Below are 25,995 nucleotides of genomic sequence, written 5' to 3'. Positions count from 1 at the left end.
GAAAGAGAACATTGTCCTAATTTTTATGGTTCATTATTTCTAACGCCAGTTACCTAATCGTGTACGCGTGCAGTTTAAATTCGTAGAATGTACAATACAATAGAATTAGAATTTATCTAGGACATTATAAAAATATTAAAGTGATTCTCTTGAAAGAAAATATTTTGTTACGCGCGTATTCATTTTGATTACTCTTCAAGTTTTTTCTTTTTATTTTTATTTTCTTTTGATGAACATCTTTAATCGTTATCAGAGAAAATCAAGAAAAAATTTATTTTCTTTTGTCTATAATTGTTTATCAAAAAAATTAAAACATTTCGTTCATGACAGATGTTTCCTTTCGTTCATCTTTTTTTATTTATTTATTTTCTTTTTTTGGTTATTTTGTATAAATGAAATTTTATAAAATTGTTTATTATTATACTATTTTATTCTTATTACGAATATCTGTTGACTGGTTTGCTGTCTTTTTTTACTAAAACAAAAAAATATAAATTATACATAAAATTATCGTGTACTCGTTTTTTTATAGACCATTTATTATTTATCAATGTGTGGTCGTGTCATCATGTCGTTACACAAACGGAAATTACATAATTGATATGTTGTTTACGTATCTATTTCTTGCTTTGTATAAATCTCAAAATGGAATACTCAATGCAATCCAATGACTCGTATCTTTTAACATATATTTCTCTTCTTTGTTCTTTCCACTTCCTCTCTAACTCTTTCTTTCTTTCTTTCTTTTTTAGCACATTGGAGATATTAACACGTATTATATGTGTACATGCAAAGTGTTTGTATGAGTGCAATTTGCTGTTCAAAACACACGTTGCACAATCGACTTAATGTTTAGAAATCGTAACGGATTCAATGCAACGTTTCTTTGACAAATTGATTGTTATTTTCTATGCACATTTTCTATCATTGATAATAATTATATTTCTCTTCTTTTCTTCTTTTTTTCTTTTTTTTATTTCTTTTTACTTTTCTTTTTAAGTAAATAAAAAATCCAAAATGAAAAATTAATTCTGTAATTAGACTATACATATTTTCTACTATTGCTAATGATTATTGTATTTTGTTAAATTAGAAAAAAGAAAGAAAGAAAACAAACAACATATATGCAAAAGGAAGAAAATGTTAAAGTAATCAAAAGAAAATAAAACAACAATTTCTAAATAATTCTTTTTAAAGCATATTTTTAAATCCTCTTTCTCATATTTAAAAAAAAAAGGGAAAGAGAGAGAGAGAGAGAGAGAGAGAGAGAGAGAGAGAGAAGAATTTATTATATTAATAAAACTAATAATATAATTTATATCGATCAAATATCGAACAACAACAATCAAATTTATGGAACAAGAATGAAAGGCTTAAAAAATATATATGTATATGTGTGTGTGGCTTCAAATTTGTTTTTCCCTTCATAGAGTTACGACTTTAAATGTTGTACGATAACAGTAAAAATGTAAAAAAAAAATAAAATCTTTTTCAGAATTGTTTTTACGTCCATTTTGTCGTCTGTATTTTTACTTTTCTTTTTTTAATTCGTTACAAACATTTGACATAAGTGTTTGCTTTCACCATTGTAATGAGAATCGATTGTTTGTTTCTAAAAAAAATAGTTCTTAAAAACACTAAAAACGTAATGCAACCGCAAAGAAACATGATCGAAAGTATTAACCGATGTAGTAGAGTCAGAAGAACGTTCAATGATTTGTGGTTCATCAACCATCGTTTTCATTACGAAACTCGTAATTCTCATCAAATGGACATGTCTATCCTTCTTTCTCTTTCTCATACTTTTTTTTCTCTCTCTTTTATTTCTTAACGTCGCGCAATATGCGGATATGTTTTGGAATTGACAATGAAAGTATTCGTACGCTTTTGTAATTTTAACGAGCGAAACTTCATCTTGTGAAATCATCTTGTGAAAAATCAAGAGATTAGACACTGTATTTTACTAAATTTGTACATATAATTAATAAATTAAAGATTTTGATATTTAAAGTATTCAAATGAACTTAATAGAGAAGTGATTAACTATTATATTGTCAAGATTTTTTAACTAATAATGATGAAAAAAAAAAAATAAATAATAAGATACAGTATATATTTTTTCAATGAATAAATATATATTCATTAATTTTAAATAAACATAAAGAAAAAAAAAACAAAAATCGTGCAAAGAATGATCAGTTATAAGTTTGTATTATTTCATTTTTTATTTTATTATTATTTTTTTTATTTTGTATTCTCTCGTATTTCAGGAAAAAAGAGAGCAAAATAGAAAAAAAATACAATCGTAATGGCGGAAACAAAAATAGAAAATTTACCGGACAGGATAGAGCAGACTTTTCGAGGTCAAAACATCCTTATTACCGGGGGCACTGGATTTCTTGGAAAAGTGATGCTCGAAAAATTTTTACGTTGTTTACCAGGAATAACACAGATCTTTATGCTTGTTAGACCTAAAAAGGATAAAGAACCTAAGGATCGTTTAAATGAGATCTTGGAGAGTCCGGTACAGTTTCTTTTTTATATGTAAAGTACTTAAATACGTCGTAATATTAAAACAAACATTGAGAAACCGTAACATGTGTTTGGACAAATCATTCTAATTGTTCAATTGAATTTTATTGAATTGTTAAATGCAAAAGAAGGTGACAATTAAATCAGAGGGAATTCTTTGAAAAAGTATAAATATAATATTAAAGGATTTAAACTTAACAAAATCGTTCGATCATTCAATTCATTTTATTAGAAACAGGCCTTCCGTATTTTACTATTTATATTCTATAAATTTTTTGATAATGACGTTGAAAATGAGATTGCATCATGAACGTATTGCTTATTACATAGATCAGATAAATCTAGAAAGACTCTCGAAAGAGATCGTAGAATCATTTCTTTGAAATAAGAAAAAATGAATAAATTCTTTGTGATGAAATAATAAGTGCTCTCGTGAAAATAATAATAAAAAAAGAAGTGCATACGTAAAGCTTTAGTATAACTTTCGAGAAATAAATGAAAAAAAAAGAAATACAAAAAAAAAAATAAAAAGAAAGAAAAAGAAAAAAAGCTTACAAAAGATACCGACAAACACTTTTTTTCACAATTGCGAACAGCAACTAAACAATTGTTGTTTTGTTTCCTTTTCTCGAAACTTTCGACGATTCGTAAGTGAAAGTCATTGCATATTATCCGAGATATAAATGCATTACAGAAACAGAGTCAAGGCCTCGTTCAAATAGCAATGTAACGAGAGAGATTATTATTATTATCGTTGTTATTATTTAATCATACCAAAGCCAGTGAAAGTAATCTATTCGTAGTTTATCTGGTATATGGGTTATATCATGTCTTTTCCGATTGGTCTGTGGTTACCATTAGAGAACCTTTACTCAATGGAATCACTAGTACAGATTCATGCTAAGTGGTGAAAATTATTTTAAACTTGTACTATCTATTTATTATTCTAGTACATACGCGCGCGCGTGTATGTGTAACAAAATTATGTGTAATATTGGGTAATAAGCAATCTTTTTCACAATAAATTCCGGTTTATACAATTAAAATTTTGTTTTTTAACGAAATTGCATATTTTTATAAAATTCAAATGCTCTCTCTCTGTGTGTATATATGGGTGTGTGTAAATCCTCCTTTGACATTAAATGTCAATTTAAAATTTGATTAGCATCCTCAAGAATAGCCTTTGAAAATAGAATTAATTTACTCAAACCAATAAACGTAATAACATCTTGCGTATGTACCTATATATCATGTTATATCTTTTTAATCTATCAGGTTTGTTACAGTCAGTAAAAGTTGTAATATATCTTGAAAAAAATTATTTTATTTAACTTTACGTGCTGTGTCATAAGTGATGTACGTTTGTCATAAAGGGAATAATAAGCCTAACCGGCCAGAAAGCTATATTGACTTTTTAACTGATAATGATCAACTTTTCACAATTATAAAAACAAATAAATGTTTTCTTTTCAAATAGTAAAAGTAGTTGTACAGTCAAGAATATATACTTCTTTTGTTTTTTTTTCCTTTAAAAACTGTGAATTTACATATTAACAGTGATTATGACTCGTGAAATTCCAGTTTTACCAGTTTTCTTATTATTCACTTAATAAGTAAAATATTTGAATGTCATTAAAAAGTCAGATTAGAAATTATATACGTTTTCTTAAACATGTATAAGTACATAGTAGAATTTTTTATTTTTTTACGGTTCATATTTTTTAGATATCCAACATTCTAAACGATCAAAAATAAGAGAATGAAATTTCTTCATCGGGTTTATTAGTAACGCTTTTTACTTTTTAATTCCATACGATTTATACGCTTTAACGTGGAAATTGATAGGTAATCGATATCTATCCTGAATTCAATTCATTAAAATGTAATATACACATTATCATAGTATTGGAATTAAAAGAAAATGAAAATCGAAAATAAAAAACGTGTCATAACTTCAAGAACACTCATACATGTATATAAAGCAAACATGTACAGTATGTATGTATATATGTTTTACAAACATGTATTACAATATTTACTCATAAATTTACCTCACAATGATTATTCAACTTTAACTAATAATATGTGTAAGCATATAAAGTAAATGCGAAATGAAGAAATATACGACTTTTACGATTTCTATCGCATCATTTCTATGCATTTATGTGACGAAACTGTACTGCAATAGACTTACCAACCACTTTCTAGAGATTTTATAATAAATTTTCTTCGATATTTTAGAACCTAAGATATATGATATATCATAAATATGTTAAAAAAAAAAAAATGAAAAAAAGGAAAGTTATGATAAGATAACATGTAAAAAAATGATATAATTTATTTTATAATTGAGATTTTTTAAACAAATTATAAACAATTTAAATTACAATTGATTTGAAATGTTTAATTTTAAAATGAATTATATAGAATTAAAATTAATATCGATTTGAAATTTTAAATTTTATAATAAATCAGTAGATATTCGATCAAATTCGTGAACAAAGAGGATTGCAAACATTGCACAATACGGTGATGGCGATAAAAGGAGATGTGATGTTACCAGAACTTGGCATTTCAGCAGAGGATAGAAAAATGTTGATTGACAAAGTTACTATTATTTATCATGCGGCAGCATCAGTGAGGTAAGGATTATAATAATTCGAATTCCTTTCATCGAGTAATCATACAAAAGTATTACTGAGGTTTCATATACGTTAAAGATTCGATGAGATGTTAAAGAAAGCAGTATTATTGAATACACGTGGTACGAAACAAATGTTGGAGTTGGCCAAGGAAATGAAGAATTTGTTATTTTTCGGTCACATTAGTACATCTTATTGTCACCTTGATCAAAAAGTACGTATAAATAATAAAAATAAATAGTTATATACATATATATATATTATAAAGACTGATAGTCGTTATATTATATATTAGTATACACATACACACAAACTGATATACATATACTGAGAAATTGCCCTTATTTATAATGATGGTCTCAACATTTTTTTTAGTTATTGAAAGAAAAGTTGTATCCACCTCCGGCGGATCCACATAAGGTAATAACATGTATCGAATGGATGGACGATGAAATAGTGAATACCATAACACATAAGATATTAGGTAATATACCAAATACTTATGCCTTTACGAAAGCTCTGTCCGAAAAAATTATTGAGGAAGCTATGCCATACATTCCGATAGTTCTATTAAGGTAATATCTCGAAACATTTTTCATTTTTTTAAGTAGATACATATATGTAATAGAATTAATCGTTTAATAACTTTAAAATTATAGACCAAGTGTTATTATACCTATTTGGAAAGAACCACTCCCGGGATGGACAGATAATATTAATGGTCCGACAGGACTTTTAATCGGTGCTGGAAAAGGTGTAATTAGGAGTATGTATTGCAATGAAAATAGTTATGCTGATTACGTTCCTGTCGATATATTGGTCAATGCTATTCTTGCTTGCACATGGAATTATATTTATTTCAAAGATCATGATAAGAGAATATACAATCTTACCAGCAGTAGCGATTTCAAGGTAACTCTTAATAATTGTTATATTATAATTTCTATTTATTTTCTCAGTATTTTTATTTATTAATGTCAAATATTTTTTAAAATAAATGGTCAGTGTATATGAATATTTTGGTCAATATAAATAATTAAATAACAAGGTTTAATGCATCAAATTTATCACTTATATTATGTATTAATATTTTATAATATTGACCATTTACTTAAAATCTTAAATAAATGTTTAAAAATATTGACCCAATAAATATTCTTTATATTGTATGTATTTATCAGAGCTTTATAATTTAATATAAAAATGTTTATCGTAGATTTCGTGGCGTGAAATCATAGAGATTGGTCGTCGAGTAATAGAGAAAATACCTTTAAATGGTGTCGTTTGGTACCCAGGTGGCAGTATGAAAAAATCACGTCTTCATCATGATATTTGTGTATTTTTATTTCACACGATTCCAGCTTACTTCATTGATACAATCATATTTCTTGCGGGTTACGAGCCAATGTAAGCGATAAAAAATGATTTGAAAGTTACCTGGTAATAATTACTATTTTCTTTTTTTATATAGCATGTGTCGAGTTCAACGTCGTATACAAAAAGGATTCGATGTGTTGGAATACTATGGCAATAACCAATGGGATTTTGTTAATGCAAATATAAAGGAAGTGAGAGATAAATTTAATGCCAGAGAATATAATAAGTATTACTTACATGGAGACGGCATAGACTTGTACGAATATTTTGAAAATTGTATAAAAGCTGCAAGAATTTATATTTTAAAAGAACTTCCAGAAACTTTACCGGCAGCTCGTCGGCACATTAGAATGTAAAATTCTTATATTTATTTTTTATTTACGTTACGAAAGATATTACTATTTTTATTATTTTTTTTAACTTTTTTTACAGAATGTATTGGGTAGACATATTTACGAAGATACTTTTTTTTGCACTTCTGATATACGTACTGTTTTCATGGATCAGTAGCTTCGAAGCATTTTTTAACGAAAGCTGGACCGGAGTCACCAAAATATTACCTTTGTAATTATACATATTCTCAGTTTATAATTATTTTTTTATAATTTTTTCCATGATTAAATAAAATTTCAGTTATTTCTGCTGTAATTTCCATGAATATCAATTATCTAAAAAATATGGATTAATAAAAAATGTTTTCAAATAAGGCAAAAAAAAAAGAAAACATTTTTTTTAACACGAAATTCTGGTTTTTATTTTTAAGAAATATAATAAGAGAATAAATCTCTTATACAGATTCTTGCACTGGAGGTTCATAACCCTCAGGCCTATCAACCTTCGAGCCACTTTCTCCAATGTCTTCGCTCTTACTACCACCACCATCACCATGTAGTTCAAGCAATTTGCTTAATTCAAATCTTGGTTTCTTCAAAACTTTTACCTAGATACAAGAATCATAATTAAATATTATTGAATAGTCATTATTGTTTAGTATAATTTTCTTAAAATATAGGTTCGATTAATTAGATTGATACCTTGCGGATGTAAACATCATGAAGTGGATATACACTTTGAGACACCTTTTCTATGTCTTTGGCCATAGCATCAGGCAAAAGCTTGCTGACCACACCTTTCAAATCACTTTTAATAACATCATTCGTGATATTATCTACCATTTTTTGCCTAATTCTTTTAACCTAGTTGTTAATGAAAAGTAATTAAAGATTAGTGAAATATTAACGGAATTAGACATATTTAACAATGTTTTTTTTTGCTATTTGAATTGTTGCAACATCAAATATCACTATTTCTTTATCCAGGAATAGTGTGGTAAGAGAGTGCTTTTTTATATATGCAACTTTATATAATGTTTATATATTAATATATATATTTATAAGAATATTTATATATTAATATTAGTTGCAATGTGATCTTATTATTTTAAACAAACAAGTTTTACAATCGTAGATACTCACTTGCGCATGTTGGGCATAACATGTTTTTCTAGTGCTCATTTGGTCTTTGTTTGTAAAACCAATGCAAAAAACTCTGAGCAAATAGCCATCAGTCGTTTTTACATCAACATTAGCTTCTATCAGAGTCTGCCATTTCTTTACCATGGATCTTAGTTTGTCTGTTGTTAGGTCCATTCCATGAAAGTTAGTTAGCACATTACGACCTTGCACATCTTCCGCAATCAATCTAAATTTACGAAAGGATCTTTCTGCATCATTGTCATCTTGAAGATCAGCTAATGAAACCTCGAACACACGAAACTTCAGACCTTCCGATGCAATTTCTGTCGAACAAAAAAATAATAAACATGATATGAAAATGTGTAAAAATAAAGAAGAAGAAGTACTTTGATTAACAGTATTAATTTTATGGCATCTAACAATGGCATCATTGCTATATACAAAACAATAATGTAATAAGTACATGCCAGTTTTAATATATGCAACGGGAAAAGCCACAAAAATTATAGAATATTTTTGTGGAGCTGAGGTTGCACTATATTTCTTCTCATATAAATATCAATTATACATATATAATTAAAAAAATTTAATAAGATATCTTACTTGTTCCTTGCGTTCGGTTTACCAATGTTTTTCCAACATGACGGTTTGTAAACATAGACGGTGCTTTCACATCATACCAGTCCTTCCGTGTAAAGGGATCAACACTGAAATAAAATTTCAATTGCAATATAAAATTAATGCATATTAAATAATTACTTGTTATTCCGTTATAATAAAATAGAAAAATAATTTTTATTCTAGATTAACTATATTTGAATCATCTCAAAGATAATAATTTTGAGGTTAAACATTTTAAATTTTTATGAAAAAACGCGATATATTCTACAAAAGTAGGATTTTTAATTTTATAGCGAAAAATATGTAATTTATATATTTATAAAAGAATAATTTTAATATGACATAAACAAAAATATAAATATTTAAGTTTATCATAGTTTTATATCGATAAAGTAACCTATTATCGATAAAGTTCTACAATATATAAAATATAATTCATTGTCAATTTTAAAATACAGGTAAAATCATAAGTTGTGAAATAAGAAATATAATATTAAACGATAACATATTATGACTTCTAGAGTAAGTATCGCAAGCATGAAATGGCCTTGTGGTAGGTTAGACGAATCCATCAAAAAAACAGAAATCGCGAAAATTAAAACTTTGAAGAACACTTTTCTGAATGCTCAGATGAATGATATTCATGAAAAATATATTATTATTTACTTACATCTTCTTTTTAACACCCTTTTTGCCACCTTTCGACAGGCCCTTATTTTTACCCACCGCCATGATTATAGCTACAAGCGGAAAGAAGAACGTCTACTTCTGAACGGAAGTAAGCAACATAAGCTGTTAAATAAGAAAGATGGAAGGAAATTTCGTATGGCTATTGGTCGAAATTACGTGATTTGTTGATTCAAATTTATTGCTTTTTTTATTGCATTCAGAACTAATATCAAGGACAATAATATCAAAAGTAATTTAAAAAACGAAATTTAATGAATTAAAAATGAAATTTAATGGATTTTATTAAAAATTAATTGAAAAAATATTTTTGGAAACATATACTAGAAATTATTAAAGAACTTACAATAAAAGAGGATCAATTCTAATAATTTATAAACAATGTCTAAAAGTTCTATTTTTTTTTTTCCTTTTTTTATTTATTTTTTCCTTTGTCTAGATCTAAAGTAATATTTAACATTTCATTTTCGTTTTCTTAAACCGTACAAGATTTCTTTTTTTAAGATTATAAGATCCCGCGAAATAATTTCTTTTTATAAAATAAAGTGAAATTCATGAAGATAATATTCTATCAAGAATTAGTCAAAATATCAAATTTTACAAAGATTATTATTCAAAAAAATTGCAAATATTATCAATAACTACAAATATAAGAAAATGATAATTTCTAATTGCTAGAAAAACGTACGAAATATACACGTATACATCTATATGATAAATTGAAGTTTCGTATACTCACGAAGTTTTCTACTATGTATACGTATATCGAATGTCGACAGCTGGTAGTGGTGGCCTTTGGCTACTTTCAGTGCGCTTCGAATTTTACATGCGATACTATGTAATTTATTTTTTATGCAGGACAAATGCATGAGCCACTCTCCGTGATTTTTCGCAATAGACTGCGCGATAAATGAAAAATTACTCGTGGAATGTTCAGAAAAATTTATAAATATTATCGAAAAAGATTTGATCTTTCGTGGCAGTGCTGATAAATATGAATCTACAGACACTTTTCCAAGATTTTAATCCAAGGTAATCCTTCTTGCTTAGTATTTAGATCTCGATCTTATTCTAAATTTATCAATCAGTTCTTTGTGATACGTTTATGTGAATATCAATAAAGGAAAGAATTATTTCTATTGTGTTTAAATAATAACAAAGGATATACAAAAATATAAATATTTAATCTGTATGTTACATTTTTTTAACCGTTATAATAATAATAATAAATGATACAGTAGAAGAATGATTGTGCATTAAAATTCATTATTTATACTTTCTTTTTTCATTTTTTTTTTTTTTTTGATTTTATAGCAAATTTTTAGTCTACTCATGTTTGATGATATTTACTGCTTTGTTCGCTCTTCGATTGGACGGTTTCATAGAATGGAGTTACTGGACAATATTTAGTCCAATTTGGTTTTGGAAAGGTATGGTAATATTGGGTGCTACCATTGGAAGTTATGTGTGGTGGAGACACCCACATTCAAGATTGGAAGGAGATGCCTATGTTCATTACAAGGCAATGTTGATTACTTTGGCATTACATTTGATCTTGTTAATGTTCGAATTATTAGTGTGTGACAAACTTGAATCTGATAGGCATTTATGGATATTAGTGTTTATACCACTGATTTTCATCTCTGTTGTATCTATAGCTGTATGTATTATTTATTTGTTTATTTATTTACTACAGATTATATTTATATATTGACTATTATCATCTTTATACTTTAGGTTTGCATTTGGGCTGTGAAACACGATAGGTCTTTCGAACTTGAACTATTCTGTGCAGTCAATGTATTACAATTTATCTTCTTGGCACTAAGACTAGATAGCTTTATTACTTGGAGTTGGGAGGTAGTATTTGTACCTCTTTGGGCACTTCTTTGTTTGTCTCTAGTTGCTGTTCTATATGCAATAGTGTTTGCTGCTGTTTTATTAAGAACACCTCAAATTAATGCAAGGCAAAGGCGGACATCTTTAAACTCAGCACTAGCATATACATTTCTTGTAGTTCCAATTTTAGTATTTCAAGTGAGTAATAAGAAAATGAATATTATATGTCGATTGATTAATATTAAATTTTTAAAATTATCTATTGTTTTATTTTATCAGGTACTATTAGCAAATAAATTGGATGGTGATATTTCTTTAAATTATACAACAGTGGCAATGCCTCTTCTCATATCTCATATGACACTTATCTTCATGTCTTTTGGAGCAAAAGGAGGAAATAGATGTAAGGAATGTTAATGTATTTAAACATGTGTAAATTTTTAATCAATCTGTAAAAATATATTTTCATTTTTTATAGGGTGGTTTGGTATTAGAAAAGATTTCTGCCATTTTCTGTTGAGCCTATGTCCATTGCTTCAAGAATATGGTAACATTTCTTATCAACCAAGAGGTGATCAAGATCAACCACCATCTGAACCAATGGTTAGTGAAAAGAATGAGAAGCACATAAAAAAAATCGACCTAACAAAACCTGTAGTGCCTATAATTTCCATAGACATGCCTGATTGATCAAATTGGCCTAGGTATACATATATTTTAATAATCTCATTTATATATATTAGATTAATATTTCCAAGTTAACACGCTTTGCATTACATTACAGAATTTATCTTGAACATTAATACATTCTCTTCAACGTTACTAATGGATTCACATGCCATGTATGTAACATAAAATAGAGAGGTGGGTATATAATTGTACATTAAATTATACATACAAAATTGTTATTTTCGCTACACTAGATCTTATAAAAAATTGTTATTGTTAGTTTAACATGCGCCAGGGCAATCGTGATGATCATGTTATGCATCTTGTTATTGGAAATTGAAATTTAAACATGTTCAGAAGAGCATTGTTTGTTTTATATAATACAAATTAGAAAGGTAATTATGTTGTCCCTATTTGAAATAAAGGGTAAAACAAATTTATGTTTGCATAAAAATTGAAGTAATTGGTCCCTAAAATATATTATAGTTTAATTGTTATGGTGCTCAATATGATAACGATTTTAAGTCTATCTTAGCTTCTGCATATTTGATCACTTAATTTGTGTTTAGCATAAGTAATTGACCCGTCCATTTATTTCAATAATTCTCTTTTAAAATATAAATCTTTTTTCCTAATAGTTTACCTTTTCTTATCTATCAATTGTAAATCATATTATGATAATATAATATAGTTGGCCTGTGTTGAAAATAGTTTATATATAAATCAATGCATTAATTACAATAACTATGTCTATGATGGTGCTAAAAATCGATTGTGTTATACTGTAATAATGAAACGCTTAAAAATTTGATCATTCGCAATTTTTGTTGCAACTCATTTTTCGTTCTTCTAAAAAGATTTTGTTTCATTCAAATAGATAGTTTCATATAAAGAACAAATAATTATTGTATATAGAATATATTTACCAATACAAAGTGGGTTGAAGCAAACATTAATGACAACATCTTTCTTAGAATATTTTTCCTAATCATCCATTACAAATGATATATTTTTAAATAAGTTTAACAATCAGTTTTTATTGATATCTAGTAGAAGTACGTGATGTACCCATAAATACATATATATTTTCAGTGTAGATTAAGTTTTGTACTACATTATTTCTTCAAAAGTGTCAAAAATACAGTACAAAAATTATAACACATGCAATTGTTCACAGTATAAAATATACACATATATATATATTTATATTCAGACACATATTTATATTTGCGTAACATGGACATCATGAAATTGTAACAATGTGTTCCTGCAACATTGCAAAAAGTGCAATATTGTATAATATATACAATTCGCGGTTGTGATACACAAAGTTCTATCATTAAATGTTATTATATTTCATTATTAAATATGGGTACATGCACATTAGAAATTAAAAGGCTTTGTTACTTCCAATTCAATATTTGAGTACTTGCTATAAATATTTTAGCTATATCGATATATATACATATATTAATGATTTATTCGATATGAAAAATTTTATTATACTTTGATGATTTAGATCGAGTGATATATTCTTTCATAAAATTATTTCTTATACAGACGAATTATTGTATTAAAATATTTTGTATCCTTACATTATTGTAAACTTCGTTATTAGCTGAAATATGTGAATTGTTCAAATGTTAGGTACTTCATGAGGCTTAAAAACAAAGAGATTGGATTTACTGGCTGGGATACAAGACTGAGCACCTCGCATCTTTACAATAATATTGGCAAGATATAAAAATGAAAAGATTACATATATATAAATTTAGAAAATAATAATCGGAAACAATTGTTAACGTTTTTAGGAATCATATCTTTAAATGCCCAATCAATTCTTGTGTTATATTGTAGAAAAATGTACAAACCTTGTTGCATTACAATAATATTGTGTGTGTATGTGCGCGCGCGTATGTGTGTATTATATTAGATACTGTATAATATGTATATATATATATATACATATATACATGTATACATATATATACATATATATTATGCATATCGGTTATGAGCGATGGTTATCATGAATAATCAGTGATATTATTTTATTTTATATATATATTACACAGTAAGTCCATTATAATCTAATAAAGTTTATATTTTTTGATATCAATGAATACGATTAATTTATATAACAAAGTATCTGTGTATATATATATATATATATATATATATATATATATATATATATATATATATATATATATATATACATATACATATACATATACATATACATATACATATATATATATATATATATATATATATATATATATATATATATATATATTATCTAAAATATCGATTTAAACTGAAAACCACATAATGAAATACAGAATATTATTGGCCTTAAATATTAAAATAGTATTAATACATTGACATTTTTATAGTTAAAAATACTGCAAACTTCTAACACAAACAATATGTATGTACATTGTATTATTCAATGATCTATAGCCTAAATAACTTATCGGTACAAAAAGTAAAAAAACAGATATCCTTGGGTTTTGATTATCACTTATACGTATAGTTTTCTCGTACGTATCATTTATCACATCGCATAACGTTTTAAATTAACGTCATTTATCCTTATTATTTCAACATTTCCCGTTATTTAATCATTTCACCATAAAGGTATATATTCAGGTACCCAAGTGTCTCCAAGTAGAGAAGAAACCTTGGCTGTTACATCCAAGACATCCAATTCTGAATTCTCTATTAAAGATGTCTCCCGGATATAAAGTATTTTTAAGCGTTCAGCGCATAAGGTAACAAATTCTAGAAGACCCGTACAACTAAAAGATAAATAATTATTATAACAAAATTATGCTCGATCTATTTCCATGGAGAACATCCAAATATTGACGTTAACGATTTTAATTATTATTATAATACCTAATTTCACAATCACCCAAACCAATGGCATTAAGATGAGGACATCCTCTAGCAACGTTAATTAAAACATCATCAATAAGGCCAGGTCCGTAAGCAGCTATAACCAATTCCATTAATCGCGGACAATAACTGTGAATTCGCAATGCTATTGACTCCGATGGCGCTTCTCCAAAATATAAGTGCGTCACTGGAATATGTGACGTGAAAAGGGATTTGTGTTCTTCTTCATCAGTTATGTAAGACAATCTAAAGACAAAAATGATTATTTATATCAATAATACGTTACTTAATATAATTGTGATTAATCATTTTATTTCGTTTTTTAAGGTCATCAACGAAACTAGAGAAGAAAATGACATAAATATACATTGGCCACTCACAAAACGAGATTGATGTTTGGAAACCGATCGACGAATGTTGTCCACACTTTTTCATCGATAACAGGAAGTGGTCTTATTTCAGAATGTACTTCTATTTTTAATGTCTCCAAATTGATTTCTTTTTCGGTGCACAAAGCCATCAGTAAATCGTCGCTTAATAAAGTATAAGACATGGATAATTCGCGAAGACATCGACAGTGATTCACCAACGTAAGTATATCTGAAAAATTATTTTACAATTTTATTTTTTTTTTTCAATTTTTTACATTATTTCGATATTTTCTTTGTTCATTTAAATCTAAAAAAAAGAAAAATAAAATGAACTTACCTTCCGGCAACAAATGGGGTGAACCTCTGATCCTCAGAAGTTGAAGACTCTTCGTCCACGCGTTGTCCTCGACTTCCCGACGTTCCTTCCTCTGCTCTATCGTTGTCTTCTCGTTTGACAATGTCAACGCGGTATTGAAGCCTTCACTGTCAATATCGAGGTACGTCGATTTCGACGTATTTATAAGTGCCAACATCTATCAAATCAATGCACAAAATGGATCAAACAAAACACGAAAGAAATAAAAATGAAAAAGAAAAAGAAATGTAGAAATAATAAAAAGAATAAAATTAGAATCACTAGATTCTATACCTTTAAAATATATTTAATTGAACAATTTTTCTTCTTTGAAAAAAAAAAAAAAAAAAAAAAAAAAAACCAAAAACGCTTGCAGAAACAAAGCTATGAATACATTCAAGCGTAAAAATGAGTTAAACTTTAAACACGAAGAAGGAAGATAAATCGAAGATTCGTCGCCAAGTGGCGAAGTCTTTTCACCAACTACCTAGGAAAGATCAAACACCGAGAAAAAGCGAAAGGAGGATTGGAAAGGCACGTAATCATTGTGTAAGTTCACCATTGATCTCAATTTGTACAGGGGATGAAGTCAAGAAGAGAGAGGGGGGAGGAGAAAGACAGGAGTTTTCTACTTAGAGAAAAAGGGAGAGGGGACCGGTCTGACCGCTACACGTGAGGATATGGACCAAAAGGAAACACTCTATTGGCCGAGTATTTTACTCTGGTGTTAGTATGAGCGAGAAGGTACGGTAAAAGTACTGCAAAACGGGTCAGGGACTTGTTCGGAGTATACTAACAGCAAGAATCTAGTAGGACACTCACGTGCTTCTCTTCACCGTTCACGTGTACACTCGTTTTTACTTTAAGATATTTTTTATACGATTTCTTCGTTATATTTTATATATCTTTTGAATACTGAATCGTGTAAAAAAGCTAAAAAATATTTGTGATCTATTTATCTATTTTATATATGTGTATATGTTTAATAAATCATTATTGGTTTTTTTCCTTTTTTTTTTTTTTTCTTATTATAAATGGTTTTTGATATTTGACTGATAATTGTAAGAAAAAAAATAATTGTAAGTGTTAATAATCAAACTAAACAGTAGGAGAAATCGTTCTAATTCACGTCCCTGACACGGATACGCAGAACCTGTATCGACTCACGTGTATGAAAAGCAATTTAGTAGGGACCTCAGTAAAAGGTATTCGGAGTAAAAGCTATAGTTGAATACTTGGCAGGAAGTAAATGGAATTCACGATACTATATTCATATTCTTGGAAATACGTATCTAGGAAGAATTACGTGCAGAGCGTAAATCATTGCATTACTTGTAATTTTGTTTGATTTCAGAGTCCGTAAGGTTTTCCGCTATAGCAGTTAAATAAAGATGATACGACGAAGAAAATACACCGTTCGTTTTGTTCCAATATATCTTTGAAATAGCACATGTATCTTTCACGTCTTTTTTCTTCAGCATGGTTTAGAAACTTTCTCTAACATCTGCAAAAGAAGTAGTTTTTCTACAATCAATATATTCAATGTATGTATTCTACAATACACACATTTATTTATTTAATTATAAATTGTTTTTATCGTTAGCAATAAATTTTCTATTTCGTGTACAAGATAAAAATATAATGAATAAAAATATTAATATATTAAGTATTAGTTATTAAACTTTACTCAATTATATAAGTTAACGTAAATGTGAGTTTGTCAAGTTATTAAAGAATTTTTATTATTTAAAAAATGAAAAAAACATATTATGCATTAAATGAATCATTCATTAGAGACAATACGATTTCTACATATACATATGTATATATTGAATATAAAAGACTGCCTAATAAGCGCGATCCTTTGATTTACGGCTCTTCGATATATTTAACATATAAGTTTAACTAACTAGTTTGCATATATGGGTTTGGAATCGTGATATGAATTTTCTTCGATAGATACTTCGATCATTTACTTTTTCCATTTTTCACAAACATTATAGAAATATTTTTCAATCAATTCTATTGATTCAATCCACTTGATTCACACGTCAGTCAGTCATATTCTATATTAAGAAAATGATTTTTGTTTTCTTACTGTAAAGCTCTTATGTTATACTAAATATAAATTAATAGCACATCTACATACTTCTATTATTTTTCTCATAATTAAAAAAGAAAGCGATATTTTATAAGCCATCAGATTCGAACTTAGAAGGTTACTGCACTTAGATTACTTAGATTATTTAGTTTACGTTAAAATTAAAATTACATTACAAATTTGCAAATGGCTAATAAAAAAAAAAATTGACACATTCTTAATTAAATCGTACAATGATAATAATTGCAATTATGTTTCCCGTAAAAACAAAATTACATAATACGGCTAACAAACAAAATTATATGGCTAATAAAAAAAAATAAAGAAAATGATAAATTCTTTATTTGATTATATAATGATGGAAAACTTTTTGAAAACGAATTAAAATGGATTTAAATGAGCGATACGTAATTATCGACGTTTGGTCGTTCATTTGAGTCCAGAAAACGTAATATATACATACATAAGCACGTACATGCGTATTCCACGGGTCGTGGATTTAGCGTGCACGTGCCTCGACGCTCACGTGTGCCGTTGATATTTCAAATACGTGGTCGATCAAGCCGCCTGCCAGCCAAAGAAATTCTTCGTCTATCGGAAAATACGCAACGTTTATAATCACATTCTTTCACTTTAACATTATAGTAGATAATTCTATGAAAGTATCGTTTACGCGTGAATAATACCTTGCTATCTTTTCAATATTTTTTCTTTTCTTTTATCAAAATTGCCATTTGTAATATGAACGAGATACTTCTTATATTATATACTAATGTAAAATTGAGTAAAAATTTACTTGATTTTCTTTCTTTTTTATTTTGTTATTTTTATTTATTTATTTAATCTTTTTTCATGAAACGGAAAAATCAAAGAATGGTGTCGTTAATTTCACTTTTAATAAATATTATTAAATAGACTTTTATAATATTTACGTATTGATTATCAAATTTACATGTTATAAATGAGCTAATTAAAATTATCGATTCGAACAACGGATGCATCGCTATGGTTTATGATACGTATATGATTTAAATACGATATATATAAGGACGATTACTTGCAAAATTAAACGTCATGCAATATAAAAAAAATAAAAGAGAATTTTTATATATATATATATATATATATATATATATATATATATATATTTATATAGTAAACGTAGACACATTGATAGATGCAGCTAATTGTTTATTACGTTAACAGATTTGTTTAAACATTTACTTAGATTTATCGAATACGATTTTACCTCGAATAAACTGCGAATTTCCAATGATTAGTGAATTTTACGTTAACAAGTTCTACAAATTTTTCGAACAAAATTCAAAGAGTCTTGTACGAAAAAAATTGACAACGATCGCGATATCATCGATCACTTTTCATCTTATAAAGAAACTTGCTTTTTCTTTTTATTTAATTATTGTTATATATTTTTTAATTTTTTCTATGTTTCTTCGTTATTTTTCGAAGCAACGTTACGTGTTACACACACTTCGCTTGATCGACTGACACGAATGAAACGTTTCTTGGTTTTTCACGACTGCGCAATGTACGTGTCGATTAAACAGATTTCTTAGTTACCAACTTCTTAAATATAACATATGGATACAATAATGTTAAATTATTGATCAGTAAATATGTACAAATCTATAATCTATGTCTCGCAAAGACAAGATCGAATTTGCATTTATTTATCGTTCGCTTTCTTTTTCTTTTTTTTTTTTATGCAATTTATCCATAATATTAAAGGCGAACTCAAAACCATAGAAACCAGCAGCATTTGCTATAAATGCCCGTACCATGACTGTTGTCACTCCTCTATAAAGTGCCAGAAATCCTCCTTCTTTCATTATGATAGGAAAAACAGATCTGATACCACGAGGATACGTTTTTATTGGTGAGGCTTGTAATCGTGTCTTTATTGTATCAGCAGGCAAACTGATGAGCCAAGTCATTACTCCTGCCATACCACCAGCCAGTAGAGGTTGCCACGTTATCTTAGTAAAGGAATAAAATATTAGAATAAAATGTATTAGATATATGATGTATTTTATGATAGAAAAAAATATCGAATGAAAACGTTATTTTGTTTGATGGGCAAAACAAAAGATTTTTTTCAAGATCATTTTTAAGATCGATATTTTAAGGTCATCGAAATATTTTCTTTTTCAATCAATTCTTTTTCAACTTTTAGCGAGGAGAAATAATAACTGTGGTCAGGACGAATCCGACTATATATAATACTATGATCTCCATCCGAGTGACGTCGAATAAAAAACAAAAAAAAGAAATTCACAAAAGTTGGACTATCGATGCAAATAATAAATAACTATGATAAAAAGATTAATGAAGAAGAATTTATTTTAACGAGTCTTCATCAAAATGTTGTCCATCGACTTCAATATACATTTCTTTAAACGATTAATGCACGATTCTATGCCACTCCTTGTTTACTTGTTTATTGATATTAGCAAATGCAGTTCTAATACATTATTTCATGTTTTCCTGTATTTTGGAAAAGCTGTCTCATAAATTATTGATTTAATCAAAAGAAAATATTTGGTAAAAGCGCAGTAGATCGAATATCTGCATTAAGATCGATTCAACACTAGATCGGCTATTGATGCGTTGTGATCCAAATATCTGTTGTTTTAAAATTATATTAAATATGTTAAAGATGTGGAAATATTTTTTAACAATTCAATTTTTATGAATTTTTTTTTTTTAACTTAAGGTCACGTAAAAAGCATAGTACTAAAGATCATTGGATTCATTCTGACCTCAACTATCATTTCAACACGATAAAAATATATAGTCTAATTGAAAAAAGAAGAAGTTCGATGGCCTTGAAATATCGACGAAAATGATCTCGAGAAAAATTGTTTGCCTATCATAATATTTGGCTCTTTCAAATGAAATAATGTTTTCCTTCGATGTTTTTTCTTATTATAAAAAATAATTAAGATATTCAAAATGTTCAGGTTAAGTGGAACACCCTGTATTATAAACAATGTGTATGTTTATTATATAATATATGAATGTATACACAAGGTGAGCCAAATAAAATTTTATCAACATGTATCATTTAATAAAAATAATGATAAAATTAATATTGATATTTGCAAAAGTTTCAATGATAACAAATTGCAACATTTAAATCGGCCAATTTTTTTTATATTAAAACATTGCTCACTTCTTCCGAGGAGTCTAAAAGAAATCCCATGATTCGTTCATAACTATAAAAGTATGTGACACAGGATGGTATATCTCGTAACAAAGTGGCACAGGTACCTAAATAAATATTTCGTATTCCACCTTCTTGAAATAATTTTTTCGCACAATCACTGAAACCTTTGTACTTCTTCTTCGTTCCTATATTCCTCTTTTCAAAGGTTTAAAGTAAAAAAGAAAAAAAAAAGAAAACAAAGATAACGAGGAAAAAAATGCAATTTTATTTTAATATAAACGAGAATATTTTTTCTTTTTTTTTTTTTCTTTTTTATTGATCAAGACATTTAGATATTCCCGTATTATGAAAAATAATTCAAATGATATTTCGAAAAGGTTAACATATTTGCAATAGCTGTACTTGTGATTGAAGAAGGCACTTTATACGTTCGCCAGGTGCTGCTATGATAGTCGTGCATGCTCCACTGAACATTCCTGAGAATAATAATTGTATGTCCGTGAATTTTGTTTGACCTGGTTCACTAACAAGTAATTTGCCAGCACCAAAAGAAAAGAAGCCGATAGCCGATATTGGAATGACGGTTATCAAAGGTGCTGATATACCCTATCAAGTGTAAATAAATAATCATTATTTTCTTTTTATTTATGTTTTCTCTAATATCTTTAAAGTGGTCAGTCCTTTGTTATCGTTACTATTATTCTTATTGTTATTGTTATTCTTATTATTGTTATTATCAAGAGTATATTTTTTATAAAATTTTTTATTATTTAGAAATTATGTATAATATATCAGGTAAATTACGATCAGCTTACTTAGATAATTCCGTTGTCAATAGGCTAATTGAAAATTCTTTTAATAGGATATAATATTAAAGAGTTTTTAAGATGATTACAATAAATTATTTTGGCAAATCTTCTTTTTTCCGGAATTTTCTGTTACGTGTTTATTTATTCATTTTTTTTTTGTAGATAAACCTATAATTCTTTATATATGTTAGAGGATATTGAGACGAATTTTAAGCCATTGAAAGAGCTAAACATTGATTTATTTTTGGTCTAAGAAAATGTATTGTAAATAATGGATACTATTCTGAATATAGTTTCAATTAAAGTAAAGGATAATTACTTTGAAGAGAATTATTTTAATTCAGATGAAAAGAGAAATATATTTGCAAAATTTGTCTGAAATATATTCACTAAAATATGGATGTAAAAAACATTATAGGTTTATTTATAATAATAATAATACTAATAATAATAATAATAATAATAATAATAATAATAATAATAATAATAATAATAATAATAAAAATAATAATAATAATAATAATAATAATAATAAAAATAATAATAATAATAATAATAATAAAACTGAAGTGATTTTAAAAATTCATTATCAAAAAAAAAGTTGACAAAAAATTTACTATAAATTTAATATAATTTAAGCTGATATATATATATAACATTTCGTGGTTTACTCAGTATCTTAAAATATTCTTATATATCTCTCTCCCTCCTCCCTTTCTCTCTCTCTCTCTCTCTCTCTCTCTCTCTCTCTCTCTCTCTCTCTCTCTCTCTCTCTCTCTCTCTCTCTTTCTACAATGCATTTAAAAGTAATTCATTATTCACCTTGTATAAACCAAGAGGTCCTTCTCTTCTAATGAGATTCCTAACTAGATGGTATATGTTTTTATCCATATTTTGTGCCATTTGTAATCGAACTTTAATAGTATCGAACGGATGGCCAACAACTACTACACATAAACCTCCAAATGCTCCTCCTTATTAAAAACGAATAAAAATTATTAACTAAATAAATTATTCAAGATATATATATATATATATATATATATATATATATATATATGTATGTATATAATCGTATTAAGGTTAATTATACCTCTTACCTATCAAATATTGTAAAGGAGTATGTTCTTTTAACATGTTATTAATCGATATGTCTTATATTTTCTGAAATGGGACTTTTTATTATCATCAAATACAAACATGTTTGCCAATAAAACATAATTCAATTGCATTAAAACACATATATATAAACAAGATATAATATTAAAGAAATCAACATATTGTGTGTATGTGTAAGTAATATCGAAAGAGAAAGAACCGTTTAAAATATCGGAATCGTTAGATATCGAAATAACAATCTTTCGATTTTCGAGTTAAGAAAGGACGAAGAATCGTTATTTTAAAATTGATCTGATTGGTAGAATATTTTAAATTTTGGTAAGTAGATTATATTTATCTTATATCAATTTTAAAAAATCAATTGTCTTTGGAAAGAATAATAATTTCGTAACATCTTGAAATCGAGAAAATTTTTTCAGATACATCTTTTATGTATCTGATATACTAAACTTCAATAATTTTACGAAACGTAATCTTAATACAACTTAAAACGTAATCTTAATACAACTTAAAACGTAATCTTAATACAACTTAAAACGTAATCTTAATACAACTTAATACAATCAATTTGTAAGGTTATTTTACCCATATCAATAACTATTTAACTTTTTACTACTAACTTTCTATCATAAATTCTACATTTTTTTAAAGGATGTAAATGTTAAGTATCATTACACATCATTAATGAAGAAATATTTATTCCTTCGAATTTTGAAGACTATTAAAACTACCACGCAACTTTCCATAATTCTCGCTGTTACCATAAGATGACATATCAAGATCATATGCAAATATAAATTAAATGTTGATCGAAATTTTAAGCGAATAATTCAAAAGTTCTTAATCTTCATTAATAATTAATAAATGATTAAATATAAGATGTATATATATTTATAGAAAATATAAAATATAAAATATAAAATATAAAATATACATATATATGTAGATAAAAAGAGAGAAAAAGAAAAAAGGGAAATAGAAAGAGAAGATACATATAAAAGATATTAATATTATAATAAATCAATTTTAGAATGATTAAAATGTAACAATATTATAAAAAAAGATATATTTAAAGGAATATAATAAAAAAAAATTCTTATCAAAAATATCAGGTCAGTCCAAAAGTTCGTGCGCATTTTGCTATATACATACATGCTACTAATGCGCACGAACTTTTGGACTGACCTAATACTTACTGACAAAATAATAATCAAAGATATTATAAAGCAGGGCTATTCCCTGTATTTAGTATTAGTAATATAAAATTCATCAATGGGATAAAATTTCGCTGTGGAATAGCGACTTTTCTTATATGTTTTCTCGTATAAAAAAGGACAAGAAACGTTCGAAGGTACATATATCCATTGGACTCTACGTTTCATATTTTTTGGATAAACACTATCGGGGAAAGTAAATATTTTGTCATTTGGAAAATATGTTTTCGAATTTGACGATAACTTAGTCATTACATCATTACAATTAAAATTTTTGTTCGAAAAACGTGACGCAGTAGAATTGATATAATCGCTGGAATATTCGATTGTAATGTCTTCTTCCGTGCTTGTTCCTCTTTCGTTCAAAATCTGTTGCGCCTGCCACATATCTCCGTTCTCCAATGCGTTGGCTGCCATTTTGACGAACGTATGGTCCAAATTGGATTTCTTCTTGTACGTTTCCTTCTCCATAGATTTTGTCTTTTCACAATCAAACTTATTAACTAAATTTCGAACTAAACCTATCGAAGTATGACGAGTTTTATTTTGTACGATCTTCTCCATTTCTATAGATTTTCTTGTTGAATTAAAAAAATTGTTCGACAAGTCGTCCGTATCCGATTCTTCGGAAGAACTGTCCTTGGAAAAATTGTTCAAATCCTTTGTCGGTGAACGTACTGGAAATTGTCTAAATTCTTTCAAACGATATAGAAGTTCTTGTTTCTTTGAAATCAGATTTTTTAAAGCCAGTAATTTTTTTTCTTTAATGTTTAATTCGATAAGTTGTTGTCTCTGATAATCTATATAATTATTTGGAGCGTATGTCGACATTATCGATGATGGTTTGCTGGTACACAAAGATTCTTCATTGTTCAAAGTTGATGAGAAAATGGCTGTCTTTGAGCCACCAGGCGTTGTCAAAATACGTGGCTTGAAAGTTTTCCTTCTCCGCGGTGGCATCGAAACGATCGGAGGATCATTTTTCAACGTAACTTTGTCAGGTAAAATGGCTTCACTGCAGCATTGCTTCTGATTATTATTTTGATAGAAATTTGGCTTTTTCATCGAGAAATATTCAGGTGTCTTTAAAGGATCAGTTTTCTGTAGCAACTCTTCTGATAATTTTAAAGGTTCTTTTTCTAACGGAGACGTAAACACAATGTTGAGATTCTGAAGTTTTCTACATGGCGATATTCTTGGATATGTTATACTGACGTTCTCAATTTTTACCACTGGAATTTCCGTATTAAATTCTTCGTTACTATTAGACGAGGGTTTTGATGTGATTTCCTTCTTAGTGTTTTCTATAAAATCTTCCGTTTCCTCGACTATATCATATATTCTAGAATTATCTTCGGAGGTTTCCTTAAATTTTGCTTTTGTTTTTATATCCTTTGGAGAAATCTTAAAATCTATAGTTGATAAAAGTTGTTACATTGTTCGACAAGGGAGTATAATATAAATCATATGTAAATAAAAGAAAGAAAAAATAAAAATATATATTTTAATAAAAAATAAGGAAACATTAAAATTACTTACTGAAATATTTATAAGAATCAGAAGTTTGCCAGATTGGTGAATGATTTTGTCCTGATTCGAATTTTTTATTTAACTTGGAATTATTACTTTTACGTAAAAACCAAGACGGCAAGAATAGCTTTTTAAAAGATCTTTGCCCTTTTACTTCTTCCTGGGTAGATTGTTTTCGAAACTATATTAAAAAGAAAGGAAAAACAGCTAAATAAATTACTTTACTAATACTTTTATTTTATAGAAAAGACATTTATAAACAAATTTATAAAAATATCTTATAAATAAAATATTAATTTATATTAAAAAAAAAAAAGAAAAAAAACACTTGCCGGTTGTTCCGAAGATCGTAATACACTTCCCTTTAACCACTTCATTGGCACAACCATGGTGATGAGTTAGAATTTCTTCACTAAAGTTATAATTCACAATTATTGTTACTGACTTAGTCCAAATTTCTCCGATTTTATCGTTAACCGTTCTCGATGTATACTGTGATAGTACTCTTCCCGAAAGATTTCTCCAAACTGGTAAGCAACATGAACTCTACCCCTGTTTTTATA

The 25,995-nt window shown here is 27.3% G+C and overlaps 6 protein-coding genes and 1 long non-coding RNA gene across 14 annotated transcripts in view; 3 read left to right on the top strand and 4 right to left on the bottom strand.

The window, feature by feature from the left end:
• Window positions 1-7,199, top strand: part of LOC124947594 (fatty acyl-CoA reductase 1) — an 8,222-nt gene extending 1,023 nt beyond the window's left edge. The window contains exons 2-9 of one of the 2 annotated variants that reach the window (XM_047489971.1): window positions 2,271-2,524; window positions 5,011-5,174; window positions 5,253-5,388; window positions 5,550-5,749; window positions 5,834-6,086; window positions 6,391-6,581; window positions 6,646-6,903; window positions 6,984-7,199. In XM_047489971.1, coding sequence (XP_047345927.1) covers window positions 2,309-2,524; window positions 5,011-5,174; window positions 5,253-5,388; window positions 5,550-5,749; window positions 5,834-6,086; window positions 6,391-6,581; window positions 6,646-6,903; window positions 6,984-7,119 — 1,554 coding nt within the window. In that variant the 5' untranslated portion in view covers window positions 2,271-2,308 and the 3' untranslated portion in view covers window positions 7,120-7,199. The remainder of the gene's footprint in view (window positions 1-2,270; window positions 2,525-5,010; window positions 5,175-5,252; window positions 5,389-5,549; window positions 5,750-5,833; window positions 6,087-6,390; window positions 6,582-6,645; window positions 6,904-6,983) is intronic. The other variant, XM_047489972.1, reaches the window with a different exon arrangement.
• A 78-nt stretch (window positions 7,200-7,277) lies between these two features.
• LOC124947596 (40S ribosomal protein S3a) lies at window positions 7,278-9,445 on the bottom strand. The gene is made up of 5 exons (XM_047489974.1): window positions 9,318-9,445; window positions 8,630-8,733; window positions 8,027-8,349; window positions 7,586-7,747; window positions 7,278-7,491 (listed from the first exon to the last, which is right to left on the bottom strand). The coding sequence occupies exons 1-5, from the start codon at window positions 9,377-9,379 to the stop codon at window positions 7,339-7,341; spliced, it is 804 nt and encodes a 267-aa protein (XP_047345930.1). The 5' UTR covers window positions 9,380-9,445; the 3' UTR covers window positions 7,278-7,338.
• A 675-nt stretch (window positions 9,446-10,120) lies between these two features.
• On the top strand, window positions 10,121-13,961 carry LOC124947595 (transmembrane protein 185A). Of its 3 annotated transcripts, none has more exons than XR_007100449.1 (7): window positions 10,121-10,366; window positions 10,649-10,994; window positions 11,072-11,371; window positions 11,453-11,576; window positions 11,652-11,877; window positions 11,958-12,037; window positions 13,490-13,961. XR_007100449.1 is itself a non-coding variant. In XM_047489973.1 (6 exons), the coding sequence occupies exons 1-5, from the start codon at window positions 10,329-10,331 to the stop codon at window positions 11,861-11,863; spliced, it is 1,020 nt and encodes a 339-aa protein (XP_047345929.1). In that variant the 5' UTR covers window positions 10,121-10,328; the 3' UTR covers window positions 11,864-11,877; window positions 11,958-13,961. The 3 variants fall into 3 exon arrangements, 1 of the variants encoding a protein (XP_047345929.1); XR_007100448.1 differs by having other exon boundaries at window positions 12,123-13,961; XM_047489973.1 differs by having other exon boundaries at window positions 11,958-13,961.
• A 194-nt stretch (window positions 13,962-14,155) lies between these two features.
• On the bottom strand, window positions 14,156-19,116 carry LOC124947837 (F-box/LRR-repeat protein 3-like). 5 transcript variants are annotated; one of them, XM_047490509.1, is made up of 7 exons: window positions 18,823-19,112; window positions 18,037-18,164; window positions 16,805-16,976; window positions 15,455-15,650; window positions 15,127-15,346; window positions 14,747-14,992; window positions 14,156-14,646 (listed from the first exon to the last, which is right to left on the bottom strand). In XM_047490509.1, the coding sequence occupies exons 4-7, from the start codon at window positions 15,648-15,650 to the stop codon at window positions 14,475-14,477; spliced, it is 834 nt and encodes a 277-aa protein (XP_047346465.1). In that variant the 5' UTR covers window positions 16,805-16,976; window positions 18,037-18,164; window positions 18,823-19,112; the 3' UTR covers window positions 14,156-14,474. The 5 variants fall into 5 exon arrangements, with proteins under 5 accessions (XP_047346465.1, XP_047346466.1, XP_047346468.1 ...); XM_047490510.1 differs by having other exon boundaries at window positions 18,049-18,164; XM_047490512.1 differs by lacking the exon at window positions 16,805-16,976 and having other exon boundaries at window positions 18,823-19,116.
• On the top strand, window positions 14,169-15,783 carry LOC124947838. Its single transcript, XR_007100516.1, has 3 exons — window positions 14,169-14,982; window positions 15,074-15,336; window positions 15,436-15,783. It is a non-coding gene; the product is annotated as an uncharacterized LOC124947838 (long non-coding RNA).
• Window positions 18,073-22,706, bottom strand: LOC124947590 (congested-like trachea protein). Its single transcript, XM_047489962.1, has 5 exons — window positions 22,670-22,706; window positions 22,392-22,543; window positions 21,163-21,366; window positions 19,336-19,570; window positions 18,073-18,164 (listed from the first exon to the last, which is right to left on the bottom strand). Exons 1-5 carry the CDS (start codon window positions 22,704-22,706, stop codon window positions 18,073-18,075), a joined length of 720 nt encoding a protein of 239 aa, XP_047345918.1.
• A 1,212-nt stretch (window positions 22,707-23,918) lies between these two features.
• LOC124947589 lies at window positions 23,919-25,821 on the bottom strand. The gene is made up of 3 exons (XM_047489960.1): window positions 25,765-25,821; window positions 25,442-25,613; window positions 23,919-25,314 (listed from the first exon to the last, which is right to left on the bottom strand). Exons 1-3 carry the CDS (start codon window positions 25,819-25,821, stop codon window positions 23,921-23,923), a joined length of 1,623 nt encoding a protein of 540 aa, XP_047345916.1. The 3' UTR covers window positions 23,919-23,920.
• Between the last annotated feature and the right edge of the window lie 174 nt (window positions 25,822-25,995).

Source organism: Vespa velutina, chromosome 3, assembly GCF_912470025.1.
Source record: "Vespa velutina chromosome 3, iVesVel2.1, whole genome shotgun sequence".
NCBI lineage: Eukaryota > Metazoa > Arthropoda > Insecta > Hymenoptera > Vespidae > Vespa > Vespa velutina.
This window is presented reverse-complemented; position numbering and strand designations above follow the sequence as displayed.

Coding starts and splice junctions, on each gene's coding strand:
- LOC124947596 (XM_047489974.1), bottom strand. CDS start 9,379: ATGGCGGTGGGTAAAAATAAGGGCCTGTCGAAAGGTGGCAAAAAGGGT. Junction 7,748..8,026: donor GTTATGCCCAACATGCGCAA/GTGAGTATCTAC, acceptor ATTAACAACTAG/GTTAAAAGAATTAGGCAAAA. Junction 7,492..7,585: donor ATGATGTTTACATCCGCAAG/GTATCAATCTAA, acceptor TCTTGTATCTAG/GTAAAAGTTTTGAAGAAACC.
- LOC124947595 (XM_047489973.1), top strand. CDS start 10,329: ATGAATCTACAGACACTTTTCCAAGATTTTAATCCAAG. Junction 10,367..10,648: donor TTCCAAGATTTTAATCCAAG/GTAATCCTTCTT, acceptor TTGATTTTATAG/CAAATTTTTAGTCTACTCAT. Junction 11,577..11,651: donor AGCAAAAGGAGGAAATAGAT/GTAAGGAATGTT, acceptor CATTTTTTATAG/GGTGGTTTGGTATTAGAAAA.
- LOC124947837 (XM_047490512.1), bottom strand. CDS start 15,650: ATGTTGGCACTTATAAATACGTCGAAATCGACGTACCTCGATATTGAC. Junction 14,993..15,126: donor CCAAACATCAATCTCGTTTT/GTGAGTGGCCAA, acceptor TTTTGTCTTTAG/ATTGTCTTACATAACTGATG. Junction 14,647..14,746: donor TTGGGTGATTGTGAAATTAG/GTATTATAATAA, acceptor TTTATCTTTTAG/TTGTACGGGTCTTCTAGAAT.
- LOC124947590 (XM_047489962.1), bottom strand. CDS start 22,706: ATGTTAAAAGAACATACTCCTTTACAATATTTGATAG. Junction 22,544..22,669: donor TCCTTTACAATATTTGATAG/GTAAGAGGTATA, acceptor GTTTTTAATAAG/GAGGAGCATTTGGAGGTTTA. Junction 18,165..19,335: donor AAATGCTGCTGGTTTCTATG/GTTTTGAGTTCG, acceptor ATTTTCCGATAG/ACGAAGAATTTCTTTGGCTG.
- LOC124947589 (XM_047489960.1), bottom strand. CDS start 25,821: ATGGTTGTGCCAATGAAGTGGTTAAAGGGAAGTGTATTACGATCTTCG. Junction 25,614..25,764: donor TACGATCTTCGGAACAACCG/GCAAGTGTTTTT, acceptor TTTTTAATATAG/TTTCGAAAACAATCTACCCA. Junction 25,315..25,441: donor TGATTCTTATAAATATTTCA/GTAAGTAATTTT, acceptor TATCAACTATAG/ATTTTAAGATTTCTCCAAAG.